General features: G+C 35.0%; 4 protein-coding genes and 1 pseudogene across 4 annotated transcripts; 3 read left to right on the top strand and 2 right to left on the bottom strand.

Moving 5' to 3' along the window:
- The first annotated feature begins 4,456 nt into the window (after positions 1-4,456).
- On the top strand, positions 4,457-5,068 carry LOC144574642 (linoleate 9S-lipoxygenase 1 pseudogene; annotated as a pseudogene).
- Positions 5,069-6,059: 991 nt separating this feature from the next.
- LOC144574643 (germin-like protein 3-7) lies at positions 6,060-6,891 on the bottom strand. Its single transcript, XM_078324654.1, has one exon. It carries the CDS (start codon positions 6,889-6,891, stop codon positions 6,229-6,231), a length of 663 nt encoding a protein of 220 aa, XP_078180780.1. The 3' UTR covers positions 6,060-6,228.
- Positions 6,081-25,885, bottom strand: LOC144575072 (germin-like protein 3-7). Its single transcript, XM_078325194.1, has 2 exons — positions 25,072-25,885; positions 6,081-6,095 (listed from the first exon to the last, which is right to left on the bottom strand). The coding sequence occupies exon 1, from the start codon at positions 25,862-25,864 to the stop codon at positions 25,196-25,198; it is 669 nt and encodes a 222-aa protein (XP_078181320.1). The 5' UTR covers positions 25,865-25,885; the 3' UTR covers positions 6,081-6,095; positions 25,072-25,195.
- Positions 9,624-10,397, top strand: LOC144575073 (germin-like protein 3-7). Its single transcript, XM_078325195.1, has one exon. The coding sequence runs from the start codon at positions 9,675-9,677 to the stop codon at positions 10,341-10,343; it is 669 nt and encodes a 222-aa protein (XP_078181321.1). The 5' UTR covers positions 9,624-9,674; the 3' UTR covers positions 10,344-10,397.
- LOC144575071 (putative linoleate 9S-lipoxygenase 4) lies at positions 14,004-17,373 on the top strand. Its single transcript, XM_078325193.1, has 7 exons — positions 14,004-14,240; positions 14,417-14,755; positions 14,831-14,916; positions 15,023-15,130; positions 15,438-15,745; positions 15,883-16,146; positions 16,442-17,373. Exons 1-7 carry the CDS (start codon positions 14,018-14,020, stop codon positions 17,208-17,210), a joined length of 2,097 nt encoding a protein of 698 aa, XP_078181319.1. The 5' UTR covers positions 14,004-14,017; the 3' UTR covers positions 17,211-17,373.
- Positions 25,886-26,858: the final 973 nt, after the last annotated feature.

A 26,858-nucleotide genomic window follows, 5' to 3' on the forward strand; every position in this document is an offset into this window, starting at 1 on the left:
CCTGCACCCATTTTTGTATTTTCATTTTGTGTTGTTTCATCTTGTTGAGTTTGAGTTTCAATAATGATTTCGTCCGTAATAGTGTTTTGAGTAAAACTCGGATCTATATCCACAAAACTCGCAACACCTAATGGAATATTTGCATATTTCTCTTCAATATTTGCATATTCCTCTTCGAAATCAATTATTTTCTCACCCCCCACAAACTCAACATCCTCGAAAAATTTCGTATTTCCCGTCTCAAATACATTATGTTCTGTAGGATTATAAAATTTATAACCCCTTGAGCGCTCGGCATACCCAATAAAATAACAACTAATTGTCCTTTCATCTAGTTTCTTTTCAGCAGGTTTGTAAGGCCTTGCCTCAGCTGGACATCCCCATACTCGCAAATGACCTAAACTTGGCTTATGCCCGGTCCAAATCTCGTATGGGGTTTTGTTAGTTGCTTTAGTGGGTACCCTGTTACGAATATAAGCTGCAGACTTTAAGGCCTCACCCCATAGATTATCTGGTAAAGTAGTACGACTAATCATACTCCTTACCATCTCCTTAAGCGTTCTATTGCGCCTCTCAGATACTCCGTTCATTGCTGGCGAACCAGGCATTGTGTACTGAGGGACAATTCCGCATTCATCTATGAACTGAGCAAAAGGCCCTCGACGTTGTTCACCTGATCCATCATATCTGCCATAGTATTCTCCACCACGGTCAGATCTGATAGCCTTAATGCGTTTGCTGAGTTGTAGCTCAACTTCCGCCTTGAAACTTTTGAACATGTCAAGGGCTTGAGCATTTTCTTTAATCAAATATACATAGCCATATCTCGAATGGTCGTCTATGAAAGAAATGAAATAACGATGTCCATTTCTTTTGGCCGTTGGAAACGGACCACAGATATCCGTATGTATCAATTCTAAGACTTCCGAACACTTTCTAGCTTGATATTTCCTTAAGTTGGTTTGTTTCCCTTTTATGCAATTTACACAATCATTAAGATCCGAGTAATCTAAGGGTTGGAGAATTTCATTTGACACAAGGCGTTTAATTCTTTTTATAGAAATGTGACCTAATCGCTTGTGCCATAATGTGGCTGAGTTCTCATTTGTTAATTTTCTTTTCCTTGTATCTGTTTGCAAAGCCTCAATGTACGAGCTATTTACATCCAATGTATATAGATTATCATAAACAGAAAGAAAACCAGAGCCAACACACTTTGAATCATGAAACAAATTAAATTTTCCATTACCAAAATTACAAGCAAAACCATGCTTGTCCAAAGATGATACAGAAATTAAATTTTGTCTAAAAGACGGAACAACAAAAGTTTCATGCAAATCCAAATAAAAGCCTGATTTTAATAATAATCTAAATACTCCAATAACTTGCACTTCCACCTTGCTACCATCGCCCACAAAAATGAATCTTTCATCATCATTTGGCTTCCGGTAACTTTGGCAGCCCTGCAAAGATACACTTATGTGAGTAGTTGCTCCTGAATCTATCCACCAAGTGTATCTAGATACAGAAATCAAATTAACTTATGTACAAACCAAAGCAAAAGATATACCTTTCTTAGCACGCCATGCGTGGTAAGCCTGACAGTATTTCTTCTTGTGTCCTGCTCCATTGCAGAAGAAGCAAACCGGCTCATCAGATTTTGCAACTGACTTGCCCTTATCCGGTTTGTTCTGCTGTGTAGAGATTGCAGCTTTAGTATCCTTAGACTTGTCCGGTTTCTTGCGCTTGACTCCACCCTTAGTCTTAGAGGTAGTAGCAACATAGATATTTTTAGTGTTATCCCGTTTCAGCCTCTCCTCTTCCTCCACACAGTGTGAAATCAGCTCATTTATTGTCCATTTATCCTTCTGACAATTGTAGCTGATTTTAAACTGTCCAAAGTGTGAGGAAAGAGAGATCAACGCTAGGTGCACCAGAAGATCATCAGAGATCTCCATCTTTAGTGCCCTAAGCTTAGAAACGACATTAGACATCTCCATGATGTACTCTCTAATGTTTCTTTTTTCCTTATATTTCATTGAGACTAGTTTTGTCAAGAGTATTCCTATTTCACCTTTCTCACTCTTGACAAATCTTTCCTCAATGTCCTTAAGGTAGAGTTTAGCGCTCAAAATGGACTCTGAAATAGCGCCCCGAAATACCTCTGGAATGGACCGTTTCATTATCATGAGACTCATGCGATTAGACCTGTCCCACTTTTATTTTTCCTTCTTTTGATCAGAAGTACTTGCATCCGTAATAGTGGGACAAGTTTCTCTAAATGCAAGGTCCAGATCCATAACACCAAGAACTATCATTAAGCTCTCCTTCCAATACTTGAAATTGGTCCCATTCAACATAGGCATATCCTTAAGACCTGTAGTAATGCTAGCTGATTCACAAAAAACACACCATAAACACGATTTAGTCTTAATTCTGAAATTTTAATTTATAAACTATTAATTCTAGTAAAGGCCATAATGCTCAAAAAATATTTGATAATTTTTCCTTATTGTCACAACGCATCCGAATTTCACAACCAGGTAAGTTCCTAGGTAAGTCAGGGATCACAAGGATTCGCTTCAAATTCCGACTTGCCTAGACAGAACTTGCCTTGACATTGTTACGTTCATAGTGTTGCAACTTGTCTTAATAAATCACCAAATATTTTATGAGTCTTAATATCATCATAAAACCAAAGTATCGGTTTCCATTAAGCGGCTACCTTTGGGTAACGGGTCAATTTCTTATGATACTTTGGCGCAATAATAAAGTATTGATAACCTAGAACATACCGAACAACATGCCTTCCTTTGGGCCGACAAGGTTGACATATGTGTAAAATTTTTGATCATCACTATAGTTTATTATTACTCACTTGCACAAATAATTTTTGTAACCATTACCTTCCTTTGGGCCGATAATGATTACATCCATTAATTGCACCTTAACTTCCTTCATAAAATGCATTTGAATTAACCTCATCAAAAGAGGTACCTTTGGGTACAATTAGGAATCAATTAATTCAAATCCAAATTACATATCCCTTTGCCTTTAAAAGAACAATAATTTATATCCTAATTATATAATCTAAATGTGCAATCAATCTAATGCAAAAGGAAAATTTTAATTGCTTGACAATAATTTACAGTTTCTAAAATTTGGCTTTACCAAAATAGCAGCGGAATACTTTAAAAAATGTCTTAACAGAATAGCTTTACTATGTTATAATCAAAAACATAAATTTTAACATAGTAATATACCACGATTAATTTGACCCGAATATAATTCCAAAACTTTGATAATAAACATTGAGTATAATTCAATTTTGGAAAGTTGGATTTAATAAAATATTAACCATGATATAATAAAATATTGACTATGATATAATCCGAATCTATTATAAATCCAAAATATGCCGAATCCAAAATATATGAATTGGTTAAACAAATAAATTATTATTTGTTCGGATCAATAAATTGTTTAAACAATACACGAATCATTAAAATATTTGTTCGGATCAAGTCAAAAATTTTGTTCGATTATTTTAGTAATCACAGTAGCAACAGAGAGGGTTGATTTCAAATTTGTATTTACCCATTTCAACACAGAGAATAGAAATACATAGCAAACAATTGAAAAACAATTGAAAAATCAACAATCAATTGCTTATTTTCTACATCAATTCTAAACAAATAATTCAAATTGGCATAGGAGTGGCTCTGATACCACTTGTTGATTTAACATAATTACTTTAATTCTATATGCCACTATTGATCTACCTATGCCAAAATGACCATCATGCAAAATTCATCAATTCTTAGGGAGCAGACGCAATACCTGACTCCATTAGCGTATTTATGCAAAGCTTCTCTCAAAAGTGGTTGATGAACTTGTAAGACAGCGGCAAGAAAAACTTCGAGCCGATGTAGAGGTTGAAGCGTCGACAGCTTTCTTAGTGGTAGGATAAAGCCTTCCAAAGCTACAAGACTGCCCTTGTGAGATCGTGTTCACAATTTCTTAATGATCTCACATCTCTATTCTTTAATAGAGAGAACTAGAGAAGACTACAGAATTGACTAGATGACGGCTAGAAAATTCTGCAACTTTTCGTATATTCTTGTACTTTGGGGACCAACCTATTTATAGAGATGTAGAGTCGGCATATTGCCAAACCCTAACCCTAACCCTAAACCAATTTTCAGCCACATGCCAACTTAAAAAACGTGCATCAAAAAATGTGCAACTGCATCAAAATCCGAGCAGCAGCTGAAAATTTGGTTTCCTTAATTGCAAATTTCAGAATCAGTCCATCAATGATTTGATTTTTGCCTAAATTGTTCTGCACATTTGTGAACCACATCCTAATGAATATATTGATTGTCTATTTCCTTATTTGATCACTTTAATTGACAATCATATATGACAGTAAACAATGCATAATTAGATTACATATATGCTCAATGTTGGCATTAAATCCAACGAGGTTGGCAATAAATCCAACAGGCCCAAGATGCAAACAGTCAAGGAATTAACCAAGACATGCACCACCATAATTTGGGTCGCCTCAGCTCTACATGCAGCCGTTAATTTTGGGCAGTACCCATATGCCGGATACCTCCCGAATCGCCCGACCGTTACTCGTAAACCAATGCCTAAACCAGGAACAGATGCATATGAAGAATTGAAGAAAAACCCTGATAAGGTCTTTTTGAAGACTATATCAAGTCAGTTACAAACTATATTAGTAATATCCTTGATCGAGATCTTGTCTCGGCATTCGTCAGATGAAGTCTACCTCGGACAACGCGACACACCAGAATGGACATCTGATGAGAAGGCACTGGATGCTTTTGACAGGTTTAGTGAGAGACTGATTGGAATAGAGGAGAAGATCAAGGGTTTGAATGCAGATCCAACTTTGAAGAACCGAAATGGACCCGTAAATTTTCCGTATACATTATTATACCCAAATACTTCCGATAAGAGTAGAACTGGCGGGTTGGTTCCAAAGGGAATCCCAAATAGTGTGTCCATATGAGAGGTAATTTGTGTTTTTATTTATTTTCTTTTTATTAGAGGTGGTTTTATATTTGTTTGTGGTGTTGGTAAATAAAGGTTTGCTATATATGCAACCCGGTTTATTCAATTTGATTGTTTATTGTTGTGAAAGCTTATTGTGTAATATTAAAATTGTATTAGTGAAATTATGAGATGATTTCTATTTTGTAGTATTCTATCGATCCTTGAAGAATCGAGGAGTCGAAAAAAAATAGATTATTCTATCGTACATGTCATCAATAGATTACAGTGAAAAGAAAAAAAAAATGACCATACTAATGATTTGTAGTATTCTAAGTAAAGATTTTTTTTCTTAATTAAGCGTCGGAAAAAGACTACTAGTAGTGTTCTGAATTTGCCTAAATAAGAAAACAACTGTGAAACAGACCTTCGGCTTGATTACTGGGCTTTGTCCATAAGCTGAAATTCGGATTCAAAATTAATCTAATATTGGGCAATGAATAAGCCCGTGTGTGAAACTGAAATATTGATCTCAGTAATCAACATTCAAGGCCGTATACAAGTACTGCAGTACATGCAGTACATGCAGTACATGCAGTCTGCTTAAACACTGGTCATATGCTAATGCTGGAGAATAGAAGTTCGAATTTTCAGTAATCGATAGTTGCCACAAAAATGGATGTTATGGAAGCAACGGAACGAAAAGATATTCCGCAATAAACTCATGCCTCCTACGTTACTAGCTGACAAGATCTTACAGGAGGGAAACCTTTGGATGCAATACCGTAAGGGTGCTGCAACTAAAACTGGAATAGAGTAGCTGTGGGAGAAATGCTGAAAATTTTGAAAATTTTAAATTAGAAATTGAAAGTGGCAGTATAGTCATTAGGTTTTGCTTCAAGTATTGAAGGGTGCGATGTCGATGTTGGATACTAAAATGTAATCAGTACTTAGTAGCTACTACTAAGTTTTTCAAAAAAAAAAAAAGATAGTTGCCACAAAAAATGTTTTGGCTAAAATACTAATTCACAAACAAACCCCAGTACGTACCAAGGGTGCTTTTATTCAATCAACTGTTATGTTTATATCCAACAATCATTTACACAATGAATATATAATCTATAACAAATAGCTCAATATTAATCAAGCGCTAGAATACACATGGAGCGGGGCAAATGATAATTAATTAATTTATTAGTTATAAGGTCAAGTTGCTTGTCCAAACTTGGACATCAGAAGCTGGATGACTGACGCGTCGACCTGGAAAGTCTTTGTGAGCACATCAATCGGAATTGCTGGTTTTGACCCGAACAAGGTTTGTGGAGCCAACACAACTCCTGGCAACTGGCTGTTAAAAGCGGTGATAGCCACCCCATTTTCTTTCCCAGTGTTGTACTGGAAATGAATGAGTCCTCGGGGGATAATGAAGCTCTCACCAGCCTTCACAACTTTCGAATAGAAAACATTTGTGGTGCTGATGAAACCAACAAGCATTTCTCCTTGAACAACGAATCCGATTTCAGAAGCACGGGGGTGGCTATGGAGCTGGTTGACACCACCTGGACCTAAGTCAACACGGTTCATGGAGAGACCAAGGGTGTTCAGGCCAGGAAAGCTCTGAACATTGCCTTGTGTCACATTGGATCCAAACATGTTATCTGTGTTTCCTGCGACAGCAAGTCCGCTGAAGAAGAAATCATTGGCGACAACATTAGAAGCTGGTTTGCAAGGGAAGCCGTTGACAGTGATGTTGGATTGTAAGTCAGCGACGCAAAAATCTTGAAGAGGGTCAGGGTCGGCACGGCACAAGGTGAAGATGAAGATGAAGACAGTGAGAGAAAGGAGCAACAGGGATCTTAAAGGGGCCATTGTTTTAGTTTGCTGGTAAGGTTTGGGATGAATGCTCTAGGTACGTGGCTGGTCCTTTTATAGGGAGTGATGTGAGGAATCGTTCAAAAACGATTGAAAAGTTAAGTGTTTGATTTGCTTAATCAAATAGGAAAATTAATTAAAGTCATGTAGTTGGTGATGACCAGTGTTCTAAATAGTGCGCTATAGCGTTTTTGGACCCAAAACGCTAAGCTATACAATTAAAACACGCTATTTGAGCTACAGACGCTATAGCGGTAATAGCGGTCCGCTATAGCGCATAGCGTGTAGCGCAAATAGCGCCCGCTATGCAACATGCTGTTTTTTTTTTCTTTTCAATTTATATGGGCTTTAAATAAAGGCTCAGATTGGATTTTAACCGTGATTTTTTTTTATAATTGACATACTAAGCTTTATATTAAATTATTAATTATTATTTTAATAAAAAAAATATTAATTATTAAATGAGATCAAATAAGGAAGCTACAGCGCGCTATGCAACATGAGCTGTTTTTTTTTTATTTTTAATTTATATGGGCTTTAAATAAATGCTCAAATTAAATATATTAAGATATTTCTTGAAGTAACAAAATGATACTTACTATATGGTAGTTTGAATATTTTGAATAGATTAAGATAATTAATTATGCCATGATGTCTAGGTTATTTTGAAATTTAAATAGAAAAAAGATAGATTATGTCATGATGCTAAATATATTTTGAATAGAAAAAGATCGATAGTTTATGATATTAGTAATACTATGGATATTTTGAGTCGCAATTTGGACTTTGTATTGGTTCAATATGAATACTATAATTTTTTAATCAATTTGATGTTATTTATTATTCTATGAGACTTATATAATGTTGATATTTAGTACAAATATATGATATAATTTTTATAAAAATAAAAAAACGCTATGTGGCATAGCTTTCGCTATAGCGACGCTAGTCGCTATAACTTTTTTTTTCGGCTTCCCGCTATGACGCGATAAACGCTATTTAGAACCTTGGTGATGACTAATTAACCAGAAGTCAACTTTTCAATTTCATACAAATTGGGAGCAGATAATCAATAAAATATTTTGAAGATTAAAAATATTAATTACATTGATGACAGATAACTTAGAAATCAATTATATCAATAGAAAATTAAGTAGAGATCAAGTAGTATTAATTAGTATATAATAAATCTTGTAATATAAAAATATTTTAGTGGTCCTGTGTAAATCCTGTAGCATATAAATAAGAGCCGTGTAAGATATTGAAATCATATCATAAATCAATAAGATTAGTATTTTTTTGTTCTCAAAATTCAACAAAACCGGTCTAAAATGATAAGATCAGTAGACTTAGTCCTTTGCTTAATCTGACTTTTTGCACTATGTTAGCTGTCCAAATTTACTTCCTTTTAGTCTGAACAAAACTAACAAGGAGCTTACCGGAGTTGAGGGTACACATTTTGACAAAGCAGTTTTTAATTTATACATAGCAAAGATAATAAAGTGAAAATTGTCCTGCTTTGTCTATCATGATCTCTGCATAAATTAAAAGCTGTCTTGTCAAAATTTGTACCAAAATTGAAGTTATCCAATTAGTAGGGGGTACATTTTTGGTCCATAAAATTTTTGACATAATCTTATTTTAACCGAATCTAAATTATTTGATTAAAATTCACACAAACCGCACGTTTAGATTTATGAAACGGTTTAGATTCGTACGATCCTAACTCGGTCTGTACAATTCTCAATACGGACATGACTCTGATAAAGTCCTTTGCACACAACCACATCCCAAACTATAGTTTGGAATACTATAACTACTGTGTGTATATTAAGCTCACCAAATGAGAGCGAAGAATTTCAATTCTCAATCCCGTAAATATTTTATTGGTTTAGTAAAAATTTTAAAAATGACAAACTCTACTTTTTAATTAAAAAATCTCTGCAAAACAATTCATGAATATAGATAAAAGAATTAAAATTTTTTGTATGGACAGTTCGAGGACAAAGATATCTAGGCTTTGATAAAGTTGGTGATTTTCAAAAGTGATTTGATGGACGAATATATATGGAAAGATTCCACAAATATCACTGAACATGAATTTGATCATCCCAGGTACCTGACTTAAGCAAATTATAAACGGACGGTCCAAATTAATTATTTTAACTTGGCACGAATCTCAAAACGGACTGCCTATAGTTTTTATAAGCACCAGATTGATTTCGGCCCAGTTGAGATTAATCTGGGCCGTCCATTGATAATTTGCTTGAGTCAGGTAGCTGGGAGGATACGAATTCACTAAACATTACCACATTATGAAAAAAAAAAAATCCACCCAACTAGTTTACCGTTTCCTTTTCTAATCCTAGTATGTAGGCGTAATATCTTCAATTCCAGAAAGCTTCGTACCTCTCCTCGTTACGCTAGCTCTGTTCCCACTAAAAGGAAGAGGTCTGGACTGATAACAATAAAATAAGACACTACAAAAAGTCAAAGATAAGGACTGAGTCTACTAATTATCTGCTCCAATTTTTTTTTATCGAAAGTCAGAAGTCGGCTTCTGGGGTTAATTAGTTATTACTTATTACCAACTACATTACTTTAATTACTTTTCCCGTTCTATTGAAGGATTCAAACACCAACTTTTCAATCGTTTTTGAACGATTCCTCGCATCACTCCCTATAAAAGAACCAACCACGTACCTAGCTAAAGCACTCATCACAATCCTTACAAGCACAATAATTAATTAAAACACACACAAAGAACACAAAAAGCAACAATGGCCCCATTAAGATCCATGTTGCTCCTTTCTCTCACTGTCTTCATCTTCACGTCATGCCGGGCCGACCCTGATCCTCTCCAAGATTTTTGTGTCGCTGACTTAAAATCCGACATCACTGTCAACGGTTTCCCTTGCAAACCGGCTTCTAATGTTGCCTCGGAGGATTTCTTCTTCAGCGGACTCGCTGTGGCAGGAAACACCAATAACATGTTTGGATCCAATATTACAGCAGGCAGTGTTCAGACCTTTCCTGGCTTGAATACGCTCGGTCTCTCCATGAACCGTGTTGACTTAGCTCCAGGTGGTGTCAACCCTCTCCATAGCCACCCCCGTGCTTCTGAAATTGGATTTGTTGTTCAAGGAGAAATGCTTGTTGGTTTCATCAGCACCGCAGATGTTTACTATTCGAAAGTTGTGAAGGCTGGTGAGAGCTTCATTATCCCCCGAGGACTCATTCATTTCCAGTACAACACCGGGAAAGAAAATGGGGTGGCTATCACGGCTTTTAACAGCCAGTTGCCGGGAGTTGTGTTGGCTCCGTTAACCTTGTTCGGGTCAAAACCATCAATTCCAATTGATGTTCTGACAAAGACGTTCCAGGTCGATGCGTCAGTCATCCAGCTTCTGATGTCCAAGTTTGGACAAGCAACTTCACCTTATAACTAATAAATTAATTAATTATCATTTGCCTCGCTCCATGTGTATTCTAGCGCTTCATTAATTTTGAGCTATTCGTTATAGATTATATATTCATTGTGTAAATGATTGTTGGATATTGCATACAGTTGATTGACTAAAAACACCCTTGGTACGTACCGGGGTTTGTTTAATTATGAATTAGTAATTTAACCAAAACTTATTTTGTGATAATTGTTGATTATTGATAAGTCAAACTTCTATTCCTCTGCTTAAGCATATGACCAATGATGGTTTAAGCAGACATCAGACTACATGCCCTGCAGTAGTGGTCTATATAAATTATAAAAATACGGTCTTGAATGTTGGTTACTGAGATCAAGATTTCATATATAGTTTCACATATGGACTTTATTGATACCCATTTCAGCTCATGGACAAAGCTCTGTCATCGAGTCAAATGTCGGTTTCGCAGTTGTTTTCTTATTTACCTGTTCGCACTTAATTAGCCTCCTTTACGTTTTAATCTGCGCTAATTTCTTGGTAATTTTTATTAATCCAACTACCTCCTCGCTTTAGAAAATAGTCTTCCTAAATACCACATTTACACATCTTCTGGCTCTTTTATAGACAACTTTACCGGTGCTACTTAATTAAGGAGTTTTCATTTTTTTTTTTTTTTTTTTTTATGTTCTTTCTTTCTCCTGCCTACACAGAAACCCACGTTCGGAAAATAACGCTTCTTCCTCCTCCTAACTTAAATCAATGGTCCTCTGGCAATGTTCTTGTAAATACAACACCATATAGGAAGATTTGCACCGTAATGCTCAATTTTTTTACATCCATTTTGATAAGTACTATTCTATTGCTTCTCTTTGCGAATTTTCTAACAGCATATCTCTTTAGTTTCTTAATTTCGTCTAAATTTTTTTATTTTTTTTAGTTTCTGTTTGTACTATTTTTGGCCAGAAATTTTATTTGTTAGTTTGTCGAACTTATTTTAATTATTATTTTTAATTATATCATGGAAATATTAATTTTTTAAATTTTGATTGTAAACCCTCAAGGAAAATCAGGGAAATTATTTTTAACAAATTTTGAAAATTAATTAACTAATAGGTTAATATGAGCCACTAATGTGAACTCAACTATTTTTCTACAAGATCACGTACTATTTTAATTGATGAGCTTGTATAGGAGTTTTACTGAATGAAGAGTAGAACTGGTATTTGAGTTTTACTGAACTCAAAGTATATATTTTAGCTTCTCTTTGTTTTGTTTTATTAAAAAAGGTCACAGTACAACTCAATATTTTTTAGATGCTATGTAGATCAAACATAATCTTTAAAATCTTGAACAATATGTATATATAATTCTCACAAACCTAAAATATCTAATGCGGAAGATGCAATTATAAACTTCTACTTTATGTATAAATAATTTCTTTGCGGAAGATGCAATCATAAACTTCAACTTTATGTATAAATAGTTTCTTCCCCTTAACACTTTATCTTAATGTTACAAATCTTTAAAATATAAATATTTGTGTGTATGTAATTACTTTTAATGAGCAGACATAAAACTTAATTATTTTATTTTTGTTTATCTTTAATCCGGTATATTTGATTGCAAATGAACAAATTAAATTTAGTTTGCTATTAACATTGGATAACCAAAAAAATTGTAACTCTCAATTAAATGGCACCTAGAGTTTCAAAATTTATTTTATGACCTTAAGACTAAAAATTCTCAAACATTTATATCCATTATTTAGACTACTTAATAATAATTAATCTAACATGTTATTCTCGAAAATTGGAGCTAAAAGATTTTGGATCTTCTGTAGCCCGGCTACTTGGTGCAAATAAATTCGTAACACGTAGTACTAATTACTACTAATTAAGTACACGGGTTCTAATAAAATAAAATTGCATAATGTAATTAATAAAATAAATTACAAAACCTGCGTCTTTTAGATATTTTTAATTAGCTTCTTTTATGAAATAAAATTAAACAACTGTAATTTATTGAGGGCTTCTAATTTTTTATTTTTTTAGTTCCTAAATGTCTTAAGGGATGAGTTACGCGTTTGACCTGAAATTAAGAGAAATGGAATTCATTTATGGTAAAAGTAGTAGTGGAATATCTCTTTTTTTCTGGACAGTATATATAGGTAACTGAGAAACTCAAACATTAATAAACCATATTAATAAATATTGTATTATCCAGTTAATTAGTAGGGTCCTTCCATAATTGATTTTTTTAATATATAGACCAACATATTTTGTACAGCCGATTTTTTCTATTTAAGACATAAAACAAAATTTGAAAACTACTCCACATTTTCTCTCAAAAAAAATTGAGATTTAGGAGAGCCGGAATTTAAAATTCAGGTGTATATAAATTTTCAGCTAGAAAAAAAAGGAGAATTAAAAAAATAAGAACTATTCAATAACCGCTATTTAAAATTTCAGCCTTTCAAGGAATACTTTTAGGTTCCAGTTTTTTTTTTTTTTAGATTACAAAACTAAAAAAAAAAATTAGGTCAAGAAATTAAATTCCGGTGCCCTCTTATTATAAGACTGGACAATCAAACGATGGTTTTATAAAAAGTTTGGTTGAATTTTTGAATTGCTTCGGTTTTTATATTTGGTTCGGTTTAGGATTTTCAAACCTGAAGGGGTCGTTCGGCAGCAAAGGATTAAGCCTCCTTAAGGCTTAATACGCTTTCTTTAGCTTCCTTAGCCGCTTAATCCTACCGAACACCGGTTCTTTAGCGCGGATTAAGAACACCTCCTTTAGCTTCATTTTACCCGGATCTTAATCCTCTGCCCGGACTTTAAAGCACCCACATCCCTTCCTTTAGCTTCCTTAACAAAACCCACGGATTAAGACAATCGAACATTGGTTCTTTAGCGCTCCTTAAGCTTTTAATCCTTCACTCTTAATCCTTTGTTGCTAAACGATCCCAAAAATATCGAACTAACCAAACCGACCGAACTGTGTGATTGGACAAGCGCATTAATACAACCTATTTTTAACAATATCTGATTTGAACGTACAGTCATTTGGGACTATATATAACTTTTAAAAAATTTGATGGCCCTTCTCTTTTTTTGAAAGCTACATGGCAAAGTACCATTGAACAGTTTGTGTGTCTCTCTGTGTGTGTACATATATCGAGTGGAGTTGGTTTATATTAAAATGTTTGTTTGTAGACTGTGGAACAAACGTTTTGATTTTTATATTTTTAAAATCTAAATAGTCGATCTAAACCGTTGAACATTCAATCTATAATAAAATGAGCTTGGAGACCAAATTTTAATTTTTTTTAAAAGTTTTTTACTATTTATTAAGTCAATTTTAAAATCATTATTTTCAATGATTCAATTTTTTCACTGTTTATTAAAATCAACAATTTAAAAACTCGCATAATAAATAATAAAAAAATTTCAAAAAAAATGTAAAGAAAACGATACATGATTAAAATAAAGAACAGTTTGTATTAAAATAAAGAAAACGATACATGGTTAAGTTTTTACATGGAAGAAAGAAGAAACAACTAAAAGCAAAAGGCAAACAAAAACGCTCAGCCTAAATCAATAAGCTGATCCTTATGGTTATTACTCGTAAATGAACTAAGATTTAATTAATCTATCTCAAAAAATATAGATCAATTTTCACAGACATGTCTACCGAGCAAAATGCCACAGCCATTGTTGCCATATAGACAGCAAGAGCTAATCAATCTCAGAGGTGATGATGTTATAGGCCCTCTAAAAGAGAGCGATCGGGTCTATGGCTATGCAGTCTACAATGACCTAGGTGACCCCGACAAGGGTGATGATCATGTGCGCACAACTCTCGGTGGGCCAGAGCACCCCTATCCTCGCCGTGGCCGTACCGGTCGCCCCCCAACCAAAACAGGTTTGCTCATAACATGCCACCTATCTTACCTTATTTAGACGGGATCAATGAAAAATCAAACTCATCACCCAAGCATGTCAGTATACCATGAACTGCCCATTACCGAGAGAAGAGAACTAAAATTGCAAAATATGAACCAATTTTATTTTTAGATTATAAACTAACTTGTCATGCAGATCCAAAATGCGAAAGCAAACAACCTGTACTGCATAGCCTAGACATATATGTGCCACGCGACGAACGATTTGGCCATCTGAAGTTGTCCGATTTCCTTGCATATAACTTAAAATTAATTGGTCAATCTATCTTCCCTACACTCAGTGCGATCTTTGACCTGACACCAAATGAGTTCGATTCGTTTAATGATACCTTCGACCTTTATGATGGGGGGTTATCCCTGCCTCACCCGCATATGCTAGAGAAAATGCGCCAGAGTATTCCATTTGAACTCTTCAAGGAAACGTTTCGAAGTGAGGGACATGCCTTTCGACTTCCGACTCCGCATGTGCTCAAAGGTACACAAGGGTAAATGAACAGAGGAGCTTCAATCTTTTTTAAGAAATAATTCTAATCAATTGATGAATGAACAGAGGATAAATTTGCTTGGAGGTCAGACGAAGAATTTGGGCGTGAAATGATTGCTGGCGTGAACCCGGTCATCATTAGACGTCTCGAGGTACATCATTCTTATTCATATGTAGCAGTTTTTCTCTAAATGAATCTATAAAATTTTAACTAATATAGTACTGTGAAAATAAGTCAAAACTTCATGATCTACACAGGAATTCCCCCCAACTAGCAACCTTGATCCAACAGTATACGGAAACCAGACGAGCACAATTAAGGAGGAGCACATTCTAAATAACCTTGATGGATTTACAGTGCTTAAGGTAAATAAATTAATAGAAGAGAGCCGAGCAATTTTAATTTTTTTCGGGCATGCAATAGATGCACGGCGTCTTTAAGATTAATTCAATAAATAGTTCGGGTCTCATTCTACCAGGTCAACCTGACTGGATTTGAGTTAGAGGGATATACTACCATTATTATAAGTACAAAACCAATAATTTTCTTTATGAATGTTAATTTTTGGTATATGATAAATTTCTTTTCTCGTACATGTAATTTGTTTTTATTTTTATTTTTATTTTTGGGTCTTTGCAACTTATTTATTGCCTTATGGGTGTTCTTTGACAGGCACTAAAGGAGAATAAGTTATACATACTCGACTATCATGATGCCATCATGCCTTACCTACCAAATATAAATGCATTGAAAGGAACATTTATCTATGCCACCAGAACACTCTTGTTCCTGAAAGATGATGGCACAATCAAACCGCTTGCTATCGAGCTAAGCCTACCGCACTCCGATGGGTTGGAACATGGTGCAGTAAGCAAGGTGTACACACCAGCATCAGAGGGAGTTGACGGATCTATTTGGCAGTTGGCCAAGGCCTATGTGGCAGCCAATGACTCTGGATATCACCAACTTATGAGCCATTGGTGTGTTTTTAAGTTCATGTTTTTTCAGTGATTACAATTACAATTTATTAATTTCATCATGACTTGGATTTACTATTAGATTTAATTAGAAACATATTACACTTAAAATAATCATGTTCAAAAAAAAAAAAATTTAGGCTCAAGACCCATGCGGTGATAGAACCATTCATCATAGCCACAAATAGACAGTTGAGCGTCACTCATCCAATACACAAGCTCATGAGCCCACATTACCGTGACACAATGAACATCAATGCATTGGCACGCCAAGCCCTTATCAGTGCCGGTGGCATAGTCGAAAATTCTGTTTTTCGTCAGAAATATGCCCTCGCCATGTCGTCTGATGTATATAAGAGTTGGAAATTCACAGAGCAAGGCCTACCAGCTGATCTCATCAAGAGGTATGACATATGAAACCACTTTTAACATTACAAAGAAATACAACACCTAAGTTTAATAGAAATACATTCATAAATTTCTAAACTTCTTTATTTGAAACAATGATTTTATACAATTTTATTAACTAAATTGGGAATTAGTAAGGTTTTATAACTTGACAATTTTGATTGACATATATCAGTCGGCTATTATGAGAAGTTGAGAACGTGAATCCTATTGATCTAAATGACAACTATACAAATTAAACTTGTGTAAGATTGTATAATAACACAAATCCCAATGATATGTCTTTTGTAGAGGAGTTGCGGTTGAAGACCCTTCAAGCCCTTACAAGCTTCGCTTACTAATCAAGGACTATCCATATGCTGTTGATGGTCTTGCTGTATGGTCCGCGATTGAATCGTGGGTCAATGAGTACTGCTTTCTCTACTATCCGAGTGACTCGGCGGTGAAATCCGATACAAAGCTCCAAGCTTGGTGGAAGGAGATTCGTGAGGTTGGGCATGGCGACAAAAAAGACGAGGAATGGTGGCCCAAGATGCAAACAGTCGAGGAATTAACCAAGACATGCACCACCATAATTTGGGTCGCCTCAGCTCTACATGCAGCTGTTAATTTTGGGCAGTACCCATATGCCAGATACCTCCTGAATCGCCCAACCGTTACTCGTAAACCAATGCCTGAACCAGGAACAGATGCATATGAAGAATTGAAGAAAAACCCTGATAAGGTCTTTTTGAAGACTATATCAAGTCAGTTACAAACTATATTAGTAATATCCTTGATCGAGATCTTGTCTCGGCATTCGTCAGATGAAGTCTACCTCGGACAACGCGACACACCAGAATGGACATCTGATGAGAAGGCACTGGATGCTTTTGACAAGTTTAGTGAGAGACTGATTGGAATAGAGGAGAAGATCAAGGGTTTGAATGCAGATCCAACTTTGAAGAACCGAAATGGACCCGTAAATTTTCCGTGTACATTATTATACCCAAATACTTCCGATAAGAGTAAAACTGGCGGGTTGGTTCCAAAGGGAATCCCAAATAGTGTGTCCATATGAGAGGTAATTTGTGTTTTTATTTATTTTCTTTTTATTAGTGGTTGTTTTATATTTGTTTGTGGTGTTGGTAAATAAAGGTTTGCTATATATGCAACCCGGTTTATTCAATTTGATTGTTTATTGCTGTGAAAGCTTATTGTGTAATTAAATTGGTATTAGTGAAATTCTGAGATAAAAAATAGATTATTCTATCGTACATGTCATCTGTTGAGTAAATAGTCTAAGAAACAATTTATTATAGTTCAAGGGTATATATGAAAAATGTATAAATTAGAAATAGACATCCTACTGTAGATAAAAGATAGATAGGTACTAACGGTCATATTGACCTTAGTATATATATACTTACACAGTCACTGTACGTAAGAGTTAGAAAAATACACAACTTTTCAAATATACAAATTTTCTTGTCTCTTCAGCTTACATTTCTAAAAAATAACATGGTAACAGCAAAGAGTAGATGGCTCAAGAAGGGCAACACGAGGCTACCAACAAATCCTCAAAGCTCACAAATACATTACTCAATGGAGAAAACTACCTTACATGGGCAAAGGCTGCAGCGCGAGCGCTCAGCGGTCGAGAGATGCGTGAATACATCACGGGAGACAACAAAGTGCCCGAAGTGGCAAACCCGCTCTCGCTGACCGAAGCGGAAAAAAAGCCAATGCGGAAATGGTGAACTCAAAACGATAAAATTATAACTTGGCTCACAAATTCTATGGAGTCATCCATTGCTGAGCTATTTCTTCTCCCCGACACAGCCTTCGAGCTATGGGAAGCCGTGAAAGCCATGTACGGCCAAGAAAATAACTACTCTCGGATTTATCAACTCAAACTAGAAATTCAACAAGAAAAACAAGGTACAAGAAAACACGTAGAGTACCTTGGTACTCTTCAAAAGAAAAAAATGAGCTCCGATTGTACTGGCCGGCAACCACCGACTTGGCAATAATAAAAAAACGAGAAGAAGAAGATATTTTTTAGTACCTTGCGGGATTAAACCCGAGCTATGAAGCCGTAAGGGCTTAGATTATGAACATCATACCTCTTCCCTCTTACTCCCAAATCAAAAATATGATTCAACAAGAAGAAAGTCGAAGAGAGGCAATGGGAGGCCCGCAACTCACAGTCGAAGAAGGACACGAGACCCATGGCTTTGCAGCAGCGAAAAAAATCAAAATTTCCCAAATCAGGTCAAAACCCTAGATCTCAAATTCTCCCAAATCAAAACGAAATCAAGAGATGCACGGGGTGTAAAAAGGAGGGGCACACCCATGAAAATTGCTGGTTCCTTCATCCCCATCTGAAACCAAAACACTTGAAAAATCAAGGCTCTGTTGGAGGAGGAAAAGGGGATCGGAATGAAGGCAGGGAAAGAAATGAAGTGGGGCGTGTGTATTTCGCTGAACAAAAAAACTCTGCCGAACCAAAGCTGCTAGCTTTTGCACCTGATCTGACTAATTACATTAGTGGGCCTGTGGCTACGAATGGGCCTTCAACAATAAACACATCAGGTGCTACCTTTTTCGCTGGCGGGTCAGGAACTGGCCGAAACAGGTCAGTTGATGGTTGTTTCGCTGGCGGGTCAGGGGCTGGCCGAAACGGGTCAGTAGATGCAGCAGATCAACTGCAGTCACTTGTTGGGGTTTACGGTGCTGTAACCAAAACCCGTTTAGGCTTAAGCTGCGGAATGACAGTAGAACAAAAATTTCTACAGCCAACTTAAGCTCAGGATTAAACGGGGTATGTCAGGAAACTTTCCAAGGCGGTTCACCTTCAGTATTCCTTTGGCATCAAAACCCAATTTAATCCTTTTTACAGATCTACTCCATGATTGATTTCTAAAACTTTAATCTACTTACCAATTAAATAGATTAATATAGCATATTTATACCTTGTTTCCAAATCACAATTGAAATGTAGACCGAGCGAGTAGAGCCTCACCAAGGAAGGAATCGACTCGGAGTATCACACGTGTGATACCTCTATCGGTTATCCACCAGGACTAACCGGAGAGCGGTTTATTTCTTCTGCCAGAAATACCGTAAACCGCGGAATTATGCAAAAACACTATTCACGGGAAAAAAGACGAAAACCCGTAAACACGAATTTTCGGTTGCTCAGTTTCATCAATATGCAAAACTGACATACCGCGAAATTTGGTAAAACACTATTCATCGATCCCGTAAATATATTTCACAACAACCCGCAAGATTATACGTCAACTACATATAACTTTCTTTTCTCAACCGAAACACTATTTGGGAGAGAAACCGAGAAAGAGAAAAAATACCGATTCGATTCTGCATGAAACCCTAAACCCTAAACCCCTATTTATAGGGTTTAGTCATTTTTCTCTCTACCCCTCCACCCCTATTTATAGGGTTTAGGGTCGGTTGCCAAAAGACCAAAATTCCCTCCAAGTTCGGCCTATTTACAAGATATGCCATTGAATGGATAAGGATGACATGTCATGTGGATAAGATCGATGACGTGTTATCTGGATAGGATCGATGACATGTCATGCGGATAAGGACGAATCTGAAAAGACCCGAATGCCCTCAGCCCGAATACAAATAATATTCGTATAATTATTCTGAACAATTATATATATTTTTCTTGCAGTTGTTTTTTCGGTAATTTATACAACGTGTCCTGCACATTTATAAATTAACCGGTTAACTTTTATACAACGTGTCACACACGTTTATAAATTAACCAATGTTTTTGCTTGTTATTTTTACATAACATTTATAATTTAATTATAACACGTATAATTAATTATAACCATCTTACTGATCATAACCAATTTATAATCAATCACAATAAGATTATCTGATTAACTCCTATATGGTGTGACCCAATAGGATCTGTGTTATGTTGGTAAATCGAGTTAAAACTATTTTAACTTCTATAATCATGAGCGGCATCTGGCAACACATCATGACCATCCAATTACACAGATGATGCTGTACTGTACAATATCACGATCCAGTAAACAATTTACTTATGTCTGTTCTTCTGTCTCATAGCTATCAGATCAGTTTCAAGGTAGTGTGTCATCCTTGCTAACTGTATCTTTTCTTGATCTTGAGTAGATTATCAAATATAATTACTCTTGTAATTATACTGCATGCATATAATCTAACTCTACCAAGGGGCCCAGTGATGCTATAGCTCGTATAGAGATACGAGGGACAAATAGTATTCTTGGTAAACTATCACTTCCTCAGCTAAGCTATACATATGGAAAAGCTACCGTTATGACTGCTTTTTACGGACAGCGATGGATAACAATCACACATACATATTTTTCAGTGGGAACGATAAATACCTCATACTGTAGAACGTGACACTGAATGAAAACATAAATGACACGAACACAATTCTATTTAATGTTTCATTCGGGGTCTGTCAAATATCATGTTCCTGGAACATATATCTATGTGATTAAAATGACAACTCCTTGTCTATGGTCTGTAAAACTTGACCATCATTTAATTCACATACTAACCTTACAGCGGTAATTAGTATTCCTGCTAATTACCTTGGTCAGTGACCTTTTAAGAGTATATATCATCTATATTATGGAGTTTCACAATTTCAGTCATGAACTCGAAATGATCCATAAATAAAATAATACTCAAGGCAACAAAATGATATTAATCATCCAATTCATGAACAAAGCTTTTATATATAATCAATTATCTTATTATTGACTTCTAAATTATTACACTAACATCACTAATTCAGCAGGTGTCTGTGCTGCTGACTCAACAAAACCAGTTCAAATTTTCTGGTATCTCTTCATACTCAAAGAATTTAAATTTGTTAGATAAAATAATTATTGATAGTGGTGCTACAGACCATATGTTTGGCAATTAAGCACTTTTAAAAAATTTAGATATGACCAATTTGTCTTGGTAGCAAATGGTATGAAGGCTAAAATAAATGACATAGGTGAAACTATATTTTGTAACAAAAAAATATTTAATGTGCTATACCTAGATACGTTTCCTATAAACTTACTTTCGGTTCAAAAATTAACACAAGAATTAAATTGCGACGTGATTTTTTCTTGTAAAAATGTTGTATTTCAGGACCGGGAAACCGGGACGAAGATTGGTGAAGGTTTTCTTAAAAACGGACACTACTTTTTGAATAAAAAAAATATGTTTGTGCTTCCGCTAAATCCGTAGATGTCGGACTATGGCATAGAAGATTTGGGCATCCCTCCGATAAGATTTTAAATTATATTTTGGATTGTAAAAATTTAAATTATGTCAATTGTGAAGTTTGTAAATTGGCCAAACAAACCAAACTTCCTTTTTCTCATTCCAATAGTAAAAGTGAAGCTATGTTTGATTTAATTCATTCGGATGTATGGGGACTGGCCCCAATTGATTCATACAATGGATTTAAATATTTTGTAACTTTTATTGATGATTTTTCAAGAACCACTTGGTTATATTTACTCAAATAAAAAAAATGAAGTGTTTAGTTGCTTCAAAGAATTTTTTTTGTCTTATAGAAAATCAATTTAATGCTAAACTAAAAATATTTAGGTCGGATAACGGAACGGAATTTGTAAACAAAAATTTTGAAACTTTTTTTTAAAGAAAAATGGATTATACACCAAACCACTTGCATTAATACACCCGAACAAAACGGAGTGTCGGAAAGAAAAAATAGACATTTGTTGGAAATGACAAAAACATTGATGTTTCAAAGCAATGTTCCTAAAATATATTGGTCGGATGCCATACTTTGCGCCACCCATCTAATTAATAAATTACCAAGTTCAAGGATAGAAAATGAAATTCCATTAGAAATTCTTTACCAACAAAAAAATCACCTTTGATCATTTAAAAATATTTGGGTGTACAAGTTTTGTACATATTAAAAGGAAAGATAAACTAGATTTTGTATCAACAAAAACTATTTTCTTAGGGTATTCACCATTTAAAAAAGGGTACAAATGCTATGATCCTATTAACAAAAAATTATTTATTTCTAGAAATGTTGTATTTTTTTTAAAATGAGCCATATTTTAAAAAATTAGGAGAGATTCAAGAGCCTAATCAAACCCAAATTGAAAGCATAAATTCGGTAACACCCTATATTGCACAAAATAATTTAGAAGAAAATGAAACAAGTGACATTGAATAAGAAATGAATGACAACAATGATGACATAAATGAGACCGAATGAGTGAATAATTCGGGACTTAGACGAACAACTAAAGTGTCACAACCATCAACTAGACTTAGAGACTATGTTACTTATGCCGTACAATATCCTATACAAAACTTAATTTCATATAATTTTTTTTTGCCTTCATACCAAGCTTTTCTTACTACCATAGAAAAATAAATATAACCAAAAAATTACCAAGAGGCCATTCAAAATCCAACTTGGAATAAAGCGATGAAAGAAGAGCTAAAAGCTCTAGAAAAAAAATGAAACATGGATAATAGTTCCATTACCAAAAAATAAAAAACCCGTTGGGTGCAAAAATTAAATATAATAGTAATGGTACCATAGAACGGTATAAGGCACGATTAGTAGCCAAAGGATTTACACAAACATATGGCATAGACTATAATGAAACATTTGCACCGGTTGCAAAAATGAATACCGTTAGGGTGTTATTTTCCATTGCCGTAAACAATGGATGGAATTTATATCAAATGAACGTTAAAAATGGATTTCTTCAAGGAACACTTGAGGAAGAAGTTTATATGACCCTTCCACCGGGTCATGTAAAAGAAAAAAAAGCTAATCTTGCTTGTAGGTTAAAAAAATCAATTTACGGACTTAAGCAATCTCCAAGAGCATGGTATGACAAATTATCTCAATATTTAATTTCTTGCAATTTTAATATTAGCAATGCCGACCACTCTTTGTTTACCAAAAATGAAGGAAAAAATATAACCCTTGTGTTAGTATACGTAGATGATTTAATAATTACCAGAAATAATTTAGAAGTAATTAAAAAAATCAAATCCCAATTAAAAGAAAATTTTGACATTAAAGATTTAGGATATTTAAAATATTTTCTAGGAATAGAAGTAGCATTTTCAAACAAAGGCCTATTAATCTCACAAAGAAAGTATACCTTGGATTTATTAAAGGAAACTGGTAAATTAGGTTGTAAACCGGCCTCTACACCAACAGATAATAAATATAAATTAAATACCAAGGATGGTGAACCCTTAGAAAATAAAAATCAATTTCAAAGACTTGTAGGAAAATTGATTTACCTCACGGTAACCCGTCCGGATATTTCTTTTTTCGTAAGCCAAATTAGTAAATTTATGCATTCACCAAGAACACCACATTTAGAGGCCATAAATAGAGTTCTAAGATATTTAAAAGAAAATCCCGGAAAGGACATATGGATGAAGAATAATAATTCTAATGCAATATGTGGCTATTCCGATGCAGATTGGGCCGGTAGCTTTGATAGAAAATCCACCACCGTTTTTTGCACATTTGTAGGCGAAAATTTAGTAACATGGAAAAGCAAGAAGCAAAATGTTGTGGCACGATCAAGCGCGGAAGCGGAGTATCGAGCCATGGCATCAACCGCGACTGAATTGATATGGCTCAAGCAATTGCTTAAAGACATGGGAATTAATGTTGATCAACCCATGAAAATGTATTGTGACAACAACTCTGCACGTCACATTGCTCAAAATTCCGTATTTCATGAACGGACCAAACACATAGAAGTTGATTGTCACTTTATTAGAGAGAAGGTCCAAGCCAAGGAAATAGAAACACCGTTTGTTCGAAGTGAAGATCAACTAGCGGATGTGTTTACGAAAGGATTGGACCCAAAGCCGTTTGAAGAAATCACAAGCAAGCTAGGATTATTCGATATTTACAATCCTAGCTTGAGGGGTGTTGAGTAAATAGTCTAAGAAACAATTTATTATAGTTCAAGGGTATATATGAAAAATGTATAAATTAGAAATAGGCATCCTATTGTAGATAAAAGATAGATAGGTACTAACGGTCATATTTACCTTAGTATATATCAAGGTTCTAAATAGCGATTATAGCGGCATAGCGGGGAGACAAAAAAAAAGCTATTGCGAATAGCGTAGCTATAGCGGAAGCTATCACACATAGCGATTTTCCCTTTTCAAACTGTATATTCTATATTTCTACTAATTATCAACATAATCAATATTAAAGAATTGATGTAACAACTAAATGACAACTAATCTAAGTCTATACTTTTTATTAATTATGCAAATAAGCTGAAATTCGTATTCAAAATTAATCGAATATTGGGACATGAATAAGCCCGTGTGTGAAACTGTGAAATATTGATCTCAGTAATCAACATTCAAGGCCGTATACAAGTACTGCAGTACATGCAGTCTGCTTAAACACTGGTCATATGCTAATGCTGGAGAATAGAAGTTCGAATTTTCAGTAATCGATAGTTGCCACAAAAATGGATGTTATGGAAGCAACGGAACGAGAAGATATTCCGCAATAAACTCATGCCTCCTACGTTGCTAGCTAACAAGATCTTACAGGAGGGAAACCTTTGGATGCAATACCGTAAGGGTGCTGCAACTAAAACTGGAATAGGGTAGCTGTGGGAGAAATGCTGAAAATTTTGAAAAATTTAAATTAGAAATTGAAAGTGGCAGTATAGTCATTAGGTTTTGCTTCAAGTATTGAAGGGTGCGATGTCGATGTTGGATACTAAAATGTAATCAGTACTTGGTAGCTACTACCAAGTTTTTTTAAAAAAAAAAGATAGTTGGCACAAAAAATGTTTTGGCTAAAATACTAATTCACAAACAAACCCCAGTACGTACCAAGGGTGCTTTTATTCAACGAACTATTATGTTTACATCCAACAATCATTTACACAATGAATATATAATCTATAACGAATAGCTCAAAATTAATCAAGCGCTAGAATACACATGGAGCGAGGCAAATGATAATTAATTAATTTATTAGTTATAAGGTGAAGTTGCTTGTCCAAACTTGGACATCAGAAGCTGGATGACTGACGCGTCGACCTGGAAAGTCTTTGTGAGCACATCAATCGGAATTGCTGGTTTTGACCCGAACAAGGTTTGTGGAGCCAACACAACTCCTGGCAACTGGCTGTTAAAAGCGGTGATAGCCACCCCATTTTCTTTCCCAGTGTTGTACTGGAAATGAATGAGTCCTCGGGGGATAATGAAGCTCTCACCAGCCTTCACGACTTTCGAATAGAAAACATTTGCGGTGCTGATGAAACCAACAAGCATTTCTCCTTGAACAACGAATCCAATTTCGGAAGCACGGGGGTGGCTATGGAGAGGGTTGACACCACCTGGAGCTAAGTCAACACGGTTCATGGAGAGACCGAGCGTATTCAAGCAAGGAAAGGTCTGAACACTGCCTGCTGTAATATTGGATCCAAACATGTTATTGGTGTTTCCTGCCACAGCGAGTCCGCTGAAGAAGAAATCCTTGGAGGCAACATTAGAAGCCGGTTTGCAAGGGAAACCGTTGACAGTGATGTCGGATTGTAAGTCAGCGACGCAAAAATCTTGAAGAGGATCAGGGTCGGCACGGCACGAGGTGAAGATGAAGACAGTGAGAGAAAGGAGCAACACGGATCTTAAAGGGGCCATTGTTTTAGTTTGCTGGTAAGGTTTGGGATGAGTGCTCTAGGTACGTGGGTAGTCCTTTTATAGGGAGTGATGCGAGGAATCGTTCAAAAATGATTGAAAAGTTAAGTGTTTGATTTGCTTAATCAAATAGGAAAATTAATTAAAGTCATGTAGTTGGTGATGACTAATTAACCAGAAGTCAATTTTTCAATTTCATACAAATTGGGAGCAGATAATCAATAAAATATTTTGAAGATTAAAAATATTAATTACATTGATGACAGATAAATTAGAAATCAATTATATCAATAGAAAATTAAGTAGAGATCAAGTAGTATTAATTAGTATATAATAAATCTTGTAATATAAAAATATTTTAGTGGTCCTGTGTAAATCCTGTAGCATATAAATAAGAGCCGTGTAAGATATTGAAATCATATCATAAATCAATAAGATTAGTATTTTTTGTTCTCAAAATTCAACAAATTAAACCGATCTAAAATGATAAGATCAGTAGACTTAGTCCTTTGCGTAATCTGACTTTTTGCACTATGTTAGCTGTCCAAATTTACTTCCTTTTAGTCGGAACAAAACTAACAAGGAGCTTACCGGAATTGAGGGTACACATTTTGACAAAGCAGTTTTTAATTCAGACATAGCAAAGATAATAAAGTGAAAACTGTCCTGCTTTGTCTATCATGATCTCTGCATAAATTAAAAACTGTCTTGTCAAAATTTGTACCAAAATTGAAGTTATCCAATTAGTAGGGGGTGCATTTTTGGTCCATAAAATTTTTGACATAGTCTTATTTTAAACCGAATCTAAATTATTTGATTAAAATTCACACAAACCGCACGTTTAGATTTATGAAACGGTTTAGATTTGTACGATCCTAACTCGGTCTGTACAATTCTCAATACGGACATGACTCTGCCAAAGTCCTTTGCACACAACCACATCCCAAACTATGGTTTGGAATACTAGAACTACTGTGTGTATATTAAGCTCACCAAA

The sequence above is a fragment of the Carex rostrata genome, chromosome 23 (genome assembly GCF_964058835.1).
Source record: "Carex rostrata chromosome 23, lpCarRost1.2, whole genome shotgun sequence".
In the NCBI taxonomy this organism is placed as follows: Eukaryota; Viridiplantae; Streptophyta; class Magnoliopsida; order Poales; family Cyperaceae; genus Carex; species Carex rostrata.